The 14,684-nt window shown below is 43.2% G+C and overlaps 2 protein-coding genes across 2 annotated transcripts; one reads left to right on the top strand and one right to left on the bottom strand.

The window, feature by feature from the left end:
- Positions 1-888: 888 nt before the first annotated feature.
- Positions 889-7,087, bottom strand: LOC144386391 (uncharacterized). The gene is made up of 4 exons (XM_078087488.1): positions 6,667-7,087; positions 6,206-6,250; positions 4,157-4,183; positions 889-4,002 (listed from the first exon to the last, which is right to left on the bottom strand). The coding sequence occupies exons 2-4, from the start codon at positions 6,228-6,230 to the stop codon at positions 1,256-1,258; spliced, it is 2,799 nt and encodes a 932-aa protein (XP_077943614.1). The 5' UTR covers positions 6,231-6,250; positions 6,667-7,087; the 3' UTR covers positions 889-1,255.
- Positions 7,088-10,192: 3,105 nt separating this feature from the next.
- Positions 10,193-14,023, top strand: LOC144386390 (uncharacterized). The gene is made up of 2 exons (XM_078087484.1): positions 10,193-11,253; positions 11,407-14,023. Exons 1-2 carry the CDS (start codon positions 10,905-10,907, stop codon positions 13,863-13,865), a joined length of 2,808 nt encoding a protein of 935 aa, XP_077943610.1. The 5' UTR covers positions 10,193-10,904; the 3' UTR covers positions 13,866-14,023.
- Positions 14,024-14,684: the final 661 nt, after the last annotated feature.

Raw genomic sequence — 14,684 nt, 5'->3', positions numbered from 1 at the left:
ATATTTCAAATTAAAGCAAAGTGTGAATACTCGATTGCTACTTTTGCAAACCACTAGTAAAGATAAACAAATATGTGCCAGGAATCAAGTGTTGATCTAGTAGTGTGGATACAGTAATGGGGATGGCTGTGCCAGGCTAGTAATCTCTACTACACAATGAGGCCTGCTAGTGGTCATTTTGATCTGGGTCATACAATTCTATGTTATATAGCTCAGTGGTCCCCAACCCCCGGGCCGTGGACCGGTACCGGTCTGTTGGCCGTTTGGTACCGGGCCGCACCACAGAAAGCTTATATATATATTTTTTTATATTTTGAAAATTGACCCGATTTTCTCCTAATTATGTGCGCTCGTCCCTCTGACATATTCCCCACGCGTCACCAGGCGTTTTTCTTCACGTTTACAATTGTCCTGTACGGCAGTTTCGCCCACCAGCGAACACAGAGCGCGCGACTACTTCAGACCTTCTCGACCGGTCCGCGAAATATTGGGGACCACTGATATAGCTGCCCCAGCCCCCCATCACAGTCAGGAACGATAATGTGGCCCCCAGAGAAAAAAGTTTGGTGACCCCTGTTACAGGTCTTTAACTATTCGGCCACACCCCTAAGATCTTCATTGGTCCATAACTTCTAAACTAAATGAGATATCCAAAAACGTTTAGCGTTTAAGGGCATTGACATACAGACATGACAAATAAGTAAAGGGTGCGCTAGAGAGCCATACTAGCGTGATAGTCACCGTAAAACACCTCAAATTTATGCAATATCAATTCTGTCACGCAGAAAACAGACATGTTCAGTGTGTTACTCTCGCTCGCTACTCTGCGGTGATTCGGTTTTGCCTGAATTTTTTTCTCCAGTTAAAGTGACACAATCATGACAATGGTTGTAAATGTGTTATACGTAATTTTTATTGTCGAAACCAGGGCTTAGGCAAAGAGTAACTAAAAATACCAACATGTTTCATCATAGACAATAAATCTTGCAATGGCTAAATCAGTAGATTAGATTATGAGAATGTAATTAAGAACAAACCCATACAATAGTGTTTGATACACATATAGTATTTCTATACTATATGTATGTAAAAACCACATATATATATATATATATTTTGTGATAAGAAATTATGGCAGTGGAAAAACAACCAGACCTGACAGAACAGAAACAGAGACACACCAGAATGATTTAGATACACCTTGAATTACAAGCAACATTTGTAAATACACTGCAAGATGTAATTGACGGCATTTCTAAAAAGTACAGACACTGAACATTGAATTAAAGGTCAAACCCGCTGGGCATGACAGTATGTGAAATCTTCTTTGAATGTCACATTGGATAAATCGGGTTTTGTCAGTTGGATGTGGAAAAAAGCTGCCTGCCCTTCCATAACAGAGATCTTCAAATGATGTAGTAGGTGGCACTGGGTGGGCGTTAGTGGTGGTAGTGGGCCTGATTGTTGTTGTCGTACGGGGAGCTTTTATTGTTGCAATTGTTGTTGTGGAGTCACTGGTAGACCCGGAATAGTCACAAGCCTTTATGGAATGTCTATACACCAAATGTTCTGGGCATTTTTGGAGGTAGACGTTTCCCCAATCACAGTTGTAAAACGTATGTGGATCATCAGGGTTGGGGTATGGCCCATTTTTTCCTCCATAACAGGGGTTTTCATGAGATGTACTGCTGGTTTCTGCTGATCCAGGATAGTCACAAGCCTTTATGGAATGTCTATACACCAAATGTTCTGGGCATTTTTGGAGGTAGACGTTTCCCCAATCACAGTTGTAAAACGTATGTAGATCATCAGGGTTGGGGTATGGACCATTTTGTCCTCCATAACAGGGGTTCTCATGAGATGTACTGCTGGTTTCAGCTGATCCGGGATAGTCACAAGCCTTTATAGAATGTCTATACACCAAATGTTCTGGGCATTTTTGGAGGTAGACGTTTCCCCAATCACAGTTGTAAAACGTATGTGGATTATCAGGGTTGGGATATGGCCCATTTTGTCCCCCATAACAGGGGTTTTCATGAGATGTAATGCTAGCTTCAGCTGATCCTGAGGCTGCATTGCTGGTTTCAGCTGATCCGGAACCTGTACTGCATATTCCATCTGATCCGGAACCTGTATTGCTAGCTTCAGCTGATCCAGAACCTGTACTGCTAGCTTCAGCTGATCCGGAACCTGTACTGCTTGCTTTAGCTGATCCTGAACCTGTACTGCTTGCTTCAACTGATCCGGAATTTGTGCTGCTGGTTTCAGCTGATCTTGAATCTGTATCGCTGGTTTCATCTGAACCGGAATCTGTATTGCTAGCTTCAGCTGTTCCGGAACCTGTACTGCTGGTTTCAACTGATCTTGAATCTGTATTGCTGGTTTCATCTGAACCGGAATCTGTATTGCTACCTTCAGCTGTTCCGGAACCTGTACTGCTGGTTTCAACTGATCTTGAATCTGTATTGCTGGTTTCATCTGAACCGGAATCTGTATTGCTAGCTTCAGCTGTTCCGGAACCTGTACTGCTGGTTTCAACTGATCTTGAACCTGTGCTGCTGGTTTCAGCTGATCCTGAAACTGTATTGCTAGCTTCAGCTGATCTTGAATCTGTGCTGCTTGCTTCAGCTGATCCGGAATCTTTATTGCTAGCTTCAACTGATCCGGAACCTTTGTTGGTAGCTTCAGTTGATCCTGAAACTGTTCGGCTGGTTTCAGCGGATCCGGAATCTTTATTGCTAGCTTCTGCTGATCCTGAAACTGCACTGCTGGTTTTAACTGATCCGGAACCTGTACTGCTGGTTTCAGCTGATCCGGAAACAGTGTTGCTAGCTTCAGCTGTTCCGGAACCTGTGCTGCTGGTTTCAGCTGATCTTGAATCTGTGCTGCTTGCTTCAGCTGATCCGGAATCTTTATTGCTAGCTTCAACTGATCCGGAACCTTTGTTGGTAGCTTCAGTTGATCCTGAAACTGTTCGGCTGGTTTCAGCGGATCCGGAATCTTTATTGCTAGCTTCTGCTGATCCTGAAACTGCACTGCTGGTTTTAACTGATCCGGAACCTGTACTGCTGGTTTCAGCTGATCCGGAAACAGTGTTGCTAGCTTCAGCTGTTCCGGAACCTGTACTGCTAGTTTCAGCTGATCTTGAACCTGTGCTGCTGGTTTCAGCTGATCTTGAATCTGTGCTGCTTGCTTCAGCTGATCCGGAATCTTTATTGCTAGCTTCAACTGATCCGGAACCTTTGTTGGTAGCTTCAGTTGATCCTGAAACTGTTCGGCTGGTTTCAGCTGATCCGGAATCTTTATTGCTAGCTTCTGCTGATCCTGAAACTGCACTGCTGGTTTTAACTGATCCGGAACCTGTACTGCTGGTTTCAGCTGATCCGGAAACAGTGTTGCTAGCTTCAGCTGTTCCGGAACCTGTGCTGCTGGTTTCAGCTGATCTTGAATCTGTGCTGCTGGTTTCAGCTGATCCGTAAACAGTTCTGCTGGTTTCAACTGATCCGGAAGGTTTACTGCTTGCTTCAGCTGATCCAGAATCTGTATTGCTAGCTTCAGCCTTTCCGGAACTTGTACTGCTGGTTTCAACTGATCCACAACTTGTTCTGCCTGTTTCAACTGATCCGGGACCTTTGCTGCTTGCTTCAGCTGATCCGGAATCTGTATTGCTAGCTTCAGTTGTTCCGGAACCTGTACTGCTGGCTTCAGCTGATCCGGAATCTGTATAGCTAGCTTCAGTGGATCCTGAAACTGTACTGCTGGTTTCAGCTGATCTTGAACCTTTACTGCTTGTTTCATATGATCCGGGATAGTCACAAGCCTTTATGGAATGTCTATACACCAAATGTTCTGGGCATTTTTGGAGGTAGATGTTTCCCCAATCACAGTTGTAAAACGTATGTAGATCATCAGGGTTGGGGTATGGCCCGTTTTGTCCTCCATAACAGGGGTTTCCATGTGTTGTTTCGTAAACTGGAAGATTTCTTGCAAGGCCAGGTAAACCTAGAATAATTTGTCAGATATATATATATATATATATATATTTAATTGCTGTTTAACCATTAAAGGGCAGCACATTTCTCCACTGGATATAACACAAATGTATAAACGTAATCAAATTTTGTTGATTATGAGTTTTTACATGTCGTAAACTTACCCAAGCTGGCAATAATCAAACACAGACCTTGAAAATGACACACTGGTTAGTATTGGATTCAAACTAAGATTCAAAATACCTAGGGTATAACCAACCACAATCGAATACAACTCTTGCGGCATGAAATGAACTGGGACCAAATAAAATATACATTAAAAAAAAAATATATCAGCAGAAAGAAAGTTTTCTTTCATTTATTCTAATGACCTACAGTGCATTTTACAGTAACTGGAAAAAAGTAACACTACATCCAATCTGTGGCGGTAAGACACGACGACAACATGGAACACACTTTAAGAAGCTGACACCTGTAAGTGAATATATGAAATGAATTTATGTTGAGAGAATATATACTGTATCTTTGTTTGCTCTTTACTCTGTGTCACACGGCCGGGGTAACAGCTGACAGAATAAGGCTACATTTTGTCACAGCTGCCATAAGAGTACATTTGCAACATTGACATCCTAGATGAAGCAGTGATATTGTAAATCAGTTAATTTACGCTCACACAGTTCTTGGGTTTATTGCGGTTTTTTTCTTTGCATGTGTCTGTTTCAACTTGATTACTTTTAGTTTGAATTATGACTTTAACGTCTTCCTAATTGTATATCATTGATTTACCATATCGTACAAGCTTAGAACGGTCAGGATTCATTGCTTTTATACAATATCTCGTCTATATTAGAACTTATTCCGATGTAGATTCGGTGTTTTGCATAAGTAACCATGGCAATCTATCCAGGTAACAAGACCACCTTCTTCATATAACTGAAAACCGAGACGTAACAATGAAGGTAACTTGCAAACCCCAAATTCTGCTTCATGTACAGTTGTGGGCAAAAGTTGACATACACTTGTAAAGAACATAATGTCATGGCTCTCTTTCTACGAGTCAGATTTTTCTCTGATAGTGTGATTGGAACAGATACTTTGTCACAAAAAACATTCATTAAGTTTGGTTCTTGTATGACTTTATTATGGGTTAACAGAAGAAATGATCAAATCTGCTGGGTCAAAAATATACGTACAGCAGTACTAATATTTGGTTACATGTCCCTTGGCCATTTTCACTTCAATTAGGCGCTTTTGGTAGCCATCTACAAGCTTCTGACAAGCTTCTCGTTGAATCCTTGACCACTCCTCTTGACAGAATTGGTGCAAGCCAGTTAAATTTGATAGCTTTCTGACATGGACTTGTTTCTTCAGCATTGTCCACATGTTCTCAATGGGATGTACGTCAGGACTTTGGGAAGGCCAGTCTAAAACCGTAATTCTAGTTCTAGTTAGTTATACTTGCCTTGCTATGAAGCTCATTTCATTGACACAACTTTCTAAGTAACCAAAATTGCTAATTCATGTTGCTGTATGTATATTTTTGACCTAGCAGATTTTGGCACTTTTTCCGTTAACCCATAATAAAGTCATAAAAGAACCAAACTGTATGAATGTTTTTTGTGACAAAGAAGTATCTGTTCCAATCACACTATCAGAGAAAAATCGGAGTTGTAGGAATAACTGGAAACTCAAGAGAGCCATGACATTATGTTCTTTACAAGTGTATGTAAACTTTTGACCGCAACTGTACAGACCTCAGCTTAGTCCAACCAAACTTAAAAAGCAAATAGAATAAAAACAACACAGATATTCTCTCTTTCCTCTACTGCTCTGCAGTATTAGTTTGTTTGTATTTGTGCAGGTAATTATAATGATACTCTCCGATATTTCTATAGTCACCTCATTACAGTTGAATGGAGTTCTGTTTAACGTTATAAAAATAAATGAAACTGTGTTTTGTGAATCATAAAGAGTATTGAGTCAATATTTCATTTAAACTAAGAAAACTAGTAAAATGTCATAAAATGTTATTGCTAATCAATTATCCACTAAGCAATTAGATTTTGTGTTCACGCAAATTAGCTGCTTAATATTCTGTGGGGCTGATGATACAACTGCTTGGTATGTAACCACTGGAGTAAAGAAAATATATTTTTGTAATTTGGTTAAGACGACCCTTTTATTAAATAATTTACTTGATCAGCGTGCCTTACCTGCAGTTGAAGTGAGCTTGCACATTTTCCCACCGTGCGGTTAAGCTGAAAGAGAATCATTTGATTAAGTTGCAGCGAAATAAATCTAAACACTAATACCAATAATTTGAAGTCCTCACCCTTAGCCATTCTTATTAATTAATTTCTCCCACGAAAACCTGTTTTTAAGCCAGATTACCGCACATTTTAATACACACTGTCTTGATTGTCTTTCAAAGTAGGTCAGTTTTCAAATTTAAAGGATTTTCTCCATTTTCACATGTATGAACATTCAAATTGTCTAACATTGTACAATACCACTCTGAAATGCCAAAAAATATATAATTGTACAGCAGGAAGAACATGGTGGTGCCCTGCACATATACAGTATCCCAGTATCCCTGTGTACAGCAATAGACAAAGCAGAAAAAAAAATTCTAATAGAAGTTGGTGGTTAGGATCAAAGTAAAAGGTATACTTACAAATGTTAAATAAGCATACACTGTCTCTGCCGTGACTAGTGACTGACAAAGGTCTTGCGGCGATGCTTTATATGGAGCTGAATGGGTGTGTCAATTATGTGTAGTCACGAAGCTTCAATTAACAGTCAAACCCGCTGGGCATATCCCATATCCCGTATGTCGCTTCATAGGGCATGATAGATCTGAGTGTGTGTCAATTGGGACCTTTATGACCCTCTGGGTCCGGCATATCCATAACAACGGTCTGCAAATGATGTAGTGGTAGGATGGGGGTGATGGGGTGGTAGTGGGCATGATTGTAGTTCGTAGGGGACGTTGATGTTGTGAAAATTGTTGTGGTGGGGGGACTGGATGGACAAAGCTCAGATTTTTTAATTGTACAACTGATTCATTATAATAAAACAGCTCAGGCAGCTCGCAGGGCCTCACAGGGATGGATGTGGGTTGGATCATCTTTTGAAAATAACGAACTGTACATCTAATTACAGGGATTAAACAGTTCCCCAAATACACACACATTCCACTGCTAATTTCAATAATTAACTATGGGTGTTGGCCAGTGGTGTCAAAAGTTTCACATTAATTACCCAAGTATAAGTATAGATACTAGGGTTTAAAAAGACTTCTGTAGAAGTTGAAGTATCAACTCAAGCATTTTACTTAAGTAAAAGTATAAAAGTACTGGTTTCAAAACTACTTAAAGTATAAAAGTAAAAGTAATGTAAGGGGAAAACCCCTGTTTTAATGATGGGAAACTTTGAACTGGCAGCGGTCAGTTATCAAAACATTGGCCAAATAACCAGTTTTTTCAGGCTTTATGAGCAAATACAGAATCCCTTTGTGTTCATTTCTAAAGCCTTGCATTAAGACATACATGACTTTATTATATTATATTATTAAAACGCTGCGCTACTTGCAAGTAGTTGTGCCTGATTCTCAATTAGGTTGGAAAAAACATGTACAGCAAACCCATGGTCATGAAACTCATTTAACGTTACATGGAATTGAGGAGGAGTCCATGTCGCTAAATACCAACTGAGATTGGGTTGTGCTGTTCTGAAAAAGGATCCTATCACCCACCACCAGAGGAACTCTATCCGGATGATGCGATTTTATAGTTTCGTTTTTCTTTGCAAGGTTAAAATGATACTCTGCGATATTTGTGTAGTCACCAAATTACATTAGATTTGAATGGAATTTTGTTTGACGTTTCAAAAATAAAAGTTATTTTTATTCTTGATATTCAACGCTGCTTTGTGTGGATTATGAAGAGCATATAGTATATACCTCATTTCAATTGATTATTATCAGATTATTAACTAAGAAATTTCATTACAAATTTAACTATCCGCTAAGCAATTAGGTGTTGGGCAAGTTCAAGCAAAGGAGCTTGTAGAGACTATGTTGGGCTGGAGGGACCACCAGTTGGTAATATCATGGCATAGACCCCAGGTGTGATTTAAATGAGGACACAGCTCCAACCGGTTGTGTAGCTTCAGTGTGATCATCGTCATAATTATCATTATTAGTAACCCTGACTAATAATGATAATGACGTAATTACTTGTTCTCACTTTGTGTGTGACCCTGAAGGTATTTGTGACATCAACTTCAGCAGAAGCAGTTTGGGGTATTTTCCAGCTTTCCAGTTTTTTTGTCCCAGTTGAAAAAAACGTTGAGACTTGTAATTATTAAAAATGAGGTACGTAAATAACTGCACTAGCTTCGGGACGATTGCAACTATCGGAACTGTAATTCCTTTTCTGGACAAATATAATCAATTGCATATTCTTTTAAATATTTTAATAGGATTTTCAGGGATTTTTTTTTAAAAGGATTTAAAAATGCATTATGTCGGTATTACACAAATATGCCTCGTAATCCTATGTTTTAGTGGAACTATTATTGAATTGTTTTAAGCATAGTAAATGCATAGCCTAGTATTATGAACTATTACGTTTATAACTGACAGTATAACTGGGTTCCATACGTAATAAGTAAAGAATAAGTAAAATTGCCGTCTGGTAAACAAGCCAACATGTGAATAAGGTGAGTACATTTGTTTTTTTTTAACTTCAAGCACTAGGCAAAATGCTAGGCAGCTCTGTAGATGTTTGTGACACGTCTGGTTACCGATGGGTTCATGTAGGGTTAAAGAGGCGGAGACACACACTTATTGCAGTTGTCGGCGTTTCTCTATCCACCTTCATCCCCCGCTGAGGCGGCACTACTGCATTTTTCAAAGGAGAGAGGCATAATTAACCTGATATGATGCCTCCGCCAGGCATAGTTCCCTGAGCCACTCCCCAACCCTGCACCCTTTGTAGCTGAGCCCGACCACGCACCGCCACCACGATGTTATAAAAGTAAATAAGTGATCTGTCATTTATTAAATTGTTACATTCTAACATTTGGTGTTTTAAAACCATAAACTAATTTGCATTTCTGTGTGAGTGCATAATATCCACTCAAGGCATGTGGAACAGTTTCTATACATTTCCCTGTGGTGCTTTGCATTAAAAAGACATATTTGTGGTCTTTTAATGTAGGGCACAGTGTTGTTATAACGTAAGTGATCACCAGGGGCCTCATTTATAAAACCTTGCGTAGGATTTTCGCCAGAGGTGGCGTACGGATGAAACGTCGGACGTGCGTACGCACAGAAATATTCAGACTTCTAAAAGCGTGCGCACGCACGTCCTACGCAGTTTTCCCTTAATAAATCACAGTCACTTCTAAATGCAGCGCATCTTTTGCGGCTTCATGTCACGCCCATAGTTGCCAATATATAGTCTGTGGAACGCCCACACATTAATATTCATCGATTGCGAAATCATGACAAACACTGAGAGGAAAACGAAGAAACGTAAATTCGATGTCAAAATTATCATTGGCGAGGTGGAAAGGAGAAGTTTAATGTTTTTTGGAGGGCACAGTATGGGCATTACTAATGTCAAAAAGGCACTTGAGTGGCAAAAGGTTGCAGAGCAACGCTGCAGCCTCACAACCTCGGACCGTGGCTGAAATAAAGAGAAAATGGTCTGACATCAAAGTGGATGCAATAAAGTGTTTAGCGCACCATCGACAAGATGTGTCTGCCACGGGTGGGAATGGCGACACCGGAGCTGTCCCCTCTTGATGAGAGACGGGGGCCAATGATTGGTGATCGGGGACAGGGTCTGGGCCAACACAGCCATCGGCGTCAGGGGGTCGAGGCACGTTTGGAAGCTGTGCCACATCATGTAGCAAAGCACATGCCAGCACAATTTTGCACACCTTTTCAGGAGTAAACAATAACCTCCCTCCAGTGCAGTCGAGGCAGCGCCATCCGCCCCTAAACAGGCCGATGGTGCGCTGCACTACAGCGCGAATCCTTCAATTTGCCACATCTTCTAAGAGCGCAAGATCAGCCATTTTGCGTCATTACGCATTGTGATGGCATCCTGGCATTTTATTCCATTTGATTGCATCGGACAAGCAACAGCTGTGTTTTGAGGATAAATTGCATAACATGCCAATGCCTTTTGTCTCCTAAACGACGGGGGAGCGGCCAGCGCAGCCGTTCAGAGGTTAAATTCCCCTTCCCAGACCTGAACTAGCCAGTGTGCATCTCTTCTACAAGGCCACCAGACATCCAGGCGACCTGAAATCGGACTAAGTATCTCTTTCTTTAAACCAAGCTAGTCTGCTAAATTTGCTGTTGATTCTAGTGTCTTAAGTTAATTTGATTGCTGATTTGCTTTAGTTTTTTGTCGTCTCACGACCAGTTCTCTTTGTTTGAAGTAATCTTGGTTGCTAGTTTGCTCAAGCTCTTTCAGTCTTTTAGTGCCAGTTTGTGTTCTAGATTCTACTATTAAGTTAACTGCCAGTGTGCCCTCCTAACTCTGCTAGGTTTTGACCTGATCTAAGTCTGTTTTGCCTTGTTTTCTGAAGCAAATAAGACTTGTATCCTTAAACTCTCATTTTGTCAAAAGACCACATGGTGTTTGTTCACTGATTAGGGTGTCAAGCTATTGGTGCTTTGCATTTTGAGGAGTTTCTGTCGAGGCCAATCGACCTTTTGTCTCCTAAACGACGGGGGAGCGGCCAGCGCAGCCGCAGCCGACTTCCACTAACGAGGGAGTATTTAACTAGAAATCGTAGGAAGCGTTAGCTTCAGCGTTATCTTATCCTCGCAGCACGAAAGACGAGCAGAACAAAGACAAGGGAGTCTTTCGTGGCAGTCTTCGGGGCGGCTGAATGCGGCGCCTTCTTCTGCTATTTTTAATAATGTGTTTGACCCCTTCACCCGTGCCTGTTCGAATCTCTTCCCGCAGATACTACAGGCCTCGGGCTAGATCTGCTCTCTATCGTAACCTCTCCTCTCTCTCCTATCCCACCCGCTCCTCACACGTCCAGCACCTCGTCACAGGAGGTCTCTGGAACTGCCAGTCAGCGACTCGCAAGGCTGACTTCATCTCCGGCTTTGCTATCCAGCAGTCACTCGACTTCCTCGCTCTGACCGAGACCTGGATCACACCCGAGAACACATCCACCCCAGCCGCTCTCTCCTCCGCCTTCTCCTTCAGCCACACTCCCAGGCCCACTGGTAGGGGTGGTGGCACAGGTCTACTCATTTCACCCAAATGGAGCTTTTCTCTCTACCCTCTACCACCAGCCACCCCATTGTCCTTTGAATTCCATGCTGTAACAATCACTCACCCGGTACAATTAACCATCATTGTCCTCTACCGTCCGCCAGGCTCCTTAGGTCATTTTTTGGAAGAATTGGACATTCTCCTGTCTAATTTCCCCGAAAATGGTCCTCCGGTCATCCTCCTGGGTGACTTCAACATCCAGACAGAGAAGTCATCTGACCTCGTACACCTACTTTCTTCCTTCGCTCTGTCACGCACTCCCTCTCCTCCTACTCACAAAGCCGGCAATCACCTTGACTACATCTTTACTAGAAACTGCTCTACCACTAACCTCTCTGTAACTCCACTTCATGTGTCTGATCACTTCTTCATCTCTTACTCCCTTCCACTCTCTATAACTAACAAACCTCCTTCATTGACTAACTCTATACCGGCTCGTCGCAATATTCGCTCCCTCTCTCCCTCCTCGCTGGCATCCTCTGTTCTATCAGCTCTCCCTTCAACTGACTCCTTCTCACTCTTGCATCCGAACGCTGCTGCAGAGACTCTCCTCTCATCTCTTTCCTCCTCTCTAGACTCTCTCTGCCCTCTTACGACACGACGGACTGGCAAATCCCCTCCGGCTCCGTGGCTGTCTCAACCGGTCCGTGCCATGAGAGCCACCATGCGAGCGTCGGAAAGGAGATGGCGTAAATATAAACGACCTGACGACCTGCTTGAATTTCAATCTCTCCTCTCCTCGTTCTCTGCCTCTATCTCTGCTGCCAAAAGCTCTTTCTACCAGTCCAAAATCGAATCCTCATTCTCTAACCCCAAAAAACTCTTCTCGATCTTCTCCAATCTCCTCGAACCCCCTACCCCTCCTCCCCCCTCCACCCTTCTTCCGGGAGACTTTGTCAACTACTTCACCAAGAAAATAGCTGACATACGCTCCTCCTTCTCAAACCCACCACCTACTTCTCGCGTCCCACCGACCTCACCTCTTTCGCCCTCACTTCCCTCTTTCACCGCCCTCTCTCCTAACCAAATTCTTACCCTAGTAACCTCTGCCCGTCCGACCACCTGCCCTCTTGACCCCATTCCATCACATCTTCTACAATCTATCGCACCTGACCTTCTTCCGTTCCTTACCTTTCTCATCAACAACGCTCTGTTATCTGGCTGTTTTCCAAATTCTCTGAAGGAGGCAAGAGTCAACCCTCTCCTGAAGAAACCCACCCTCAACCCTTCTGAAGAAAACAACTACAGACCGGTCTCTCTTCTTCCCTTCTTGTCCAAAACCCTTGAACGTGCTATCTTTAATCAACTCTCCTCTTATCTCCACTGTAACAACCTCCTTGACCCCCACCAGTCAGGTTTCAAGGCAGGCCACTCTACAGAGACTGCTCTCCTTGCTGTCTCTGAGCAACTCCACACTGCTAGAGCCGCCTCTCTCTCCTCTGTCCTCGTCCTTCTGGACCTCTCTGCTGCATTTGACACGGTCAACCACCAGATCCTTATTTCCTCCCTTCAAGAACTTGGTGTCACAGGCTCTGCTCTCTCCCTTCTCTCGTCCTACCTCGATGGCCGCACCTACCGGGTAACCTGGCGAGGATCTGTGTCGGAACCGTGTCCTCTTACTACTGGAGTTCCTCAGGGTTCCGTGCTGGGTCCCCTCCTGTTTTCGCTTTACACCAACTCTCTTGGCGCTGTCATTCGCTCGCATGGCTTCTCCTACCACAGCTATGCCGATGACACCCAACTAATTCTCTCCTTCCCTCGCTCGGACACCCAGGTGGCGGCTCGGATCTCTGCCTGTCTAACTGACATCTCTCAGTGGATGTCCGCCCACCATCTGAAAATCAACCCCGACAAGACTGAACTACTTCTCTTTCCCGGAAAAGATTCGCTTACCCAGGACCTGACAGTCAACTTTGGAAACTCTGCGCTAACGCCCACTTCGACTGCTAAGAACCTCGGCGTCACACTCGACAACCAACTCTCCCTGACTCCCAACATCACTGCGACAACGCGATCCTGTAGATACACGCTCTACAACATCAGGAGAATACGTCCCCTTCTCACTCAGAAGGCAGCGCAGGTACTGATTCAGGCTCTTGTCATCTCCCGCCTGGACTACTGCAACTCCCTCCTGGCAGGTCTCCCTGCCACCGCCATTCGACCTCTGCAGCTCATTCAGAATGCAGCAGCTCGACTGGTCTTCAACCTTCCGAAATTCTCCCACACTACTCCACTCCTCCGCTCTCTTCACTGGCTACCGGTGGCCGCCCGCATCCAGTTCAAAACACTGGTGCTCACGTACCATGCTGTGAATGGATTGGGTCCAGCTTACATCCAGGACATGGTCAAACCCTACATCCCAACCCGCACTCTCCGCTCTGCATCTGCAAAACTACTCGTCCCTCCCTCACTGAGAGCAAAACACTCGACTAGGTCTCGACTCTTCGCTGTCCTTGCGCCGAAATGGTGGAACGCGCTCTCTGAAGACATCAGGACCGCAGAGAGCCTTCACATCTTCCGCCGCAAACTAAAGACACACCTCTTCAGACTCTACCTCGACTAAAGACTAACAAATTGCAGCACTTAAATTGTACTTGTGACGTCACTCATCTATAGCAAATTGTAAATTCGCTTATTTGAGGAAATTGCACTTTCTTGTTTCTTGTTCTCCTGAGTTTGTACCCTATGGTTGAATGCACTTATTGTACGTCGCTTTGGATAAAAGCGTCCGCTAAATGACATGTAATGTAATGTAATATTATTGCAGAACATATTTCACTTTTATTTTTGAAAATGTGTTTAATAAATGTGCTAATTGAAATTTGTATTTGTTTGTTTTACGCTGCAGATCGATCAAACGGGTGTTCGTGTTATTTATGAGAGGCCGTATTGGCATTTCTTTTACAACAGTCTAGTTTTACACACTTTCACACACGTTTGCGTGTTTCTTGCATTTGCCGACGGTTCTCATTTCACCCGTTTTTGTGCGTACGCATGGGTCCGAGTGAAGGACCGCACATTTTTCCGTCAAGTTTGCTTTTTATAAATACAATTATTGCGTAGAGAGCGGCGTACGCCTTCTTTTGTGTGTACGCAACATTTATAAATGAGGCCCCAGGTCTCAGAGGATGCCAGACACGTCAGTTCAGGCTACAGGTAAAGTTCTTAATGTCAAACTTTTATTGAAATGGGATCAGAATTTCTGGCCAATATTCATGGCCAGTTACAGCACTTGCAGCTATCCTGAAATACCAAATTAGCTGGGCAGTCCATAATCCAGGTGATGCCATTGGCACAGCTGTAAAATGAACCCGGGGCATCAGGTTTGGCATAAATTCCACCAGTCTGTGTAGCACAAAAACCTTCTGGGATGTTGGAGGAA

Source organism: Gasterosteus aculeatus, chromosome 2 (assembly GCF_964276395.1).
Source record: "Gasterosteus aculeatus chromosome 2, fGasAcu3.hap1.1, whole genome shotgun sequence".
In the NCBI taxonomy this organism is placed as follows: Eukaryota; Metazoa; Chordata; class Actinopteri; order Perciformes; family Gasterosteidae; genus Gasterosteus; species Gasterosteus aculeatus.
This window is presented reverse-complemented; position numbering and strand designations above follow the sequence as displayed.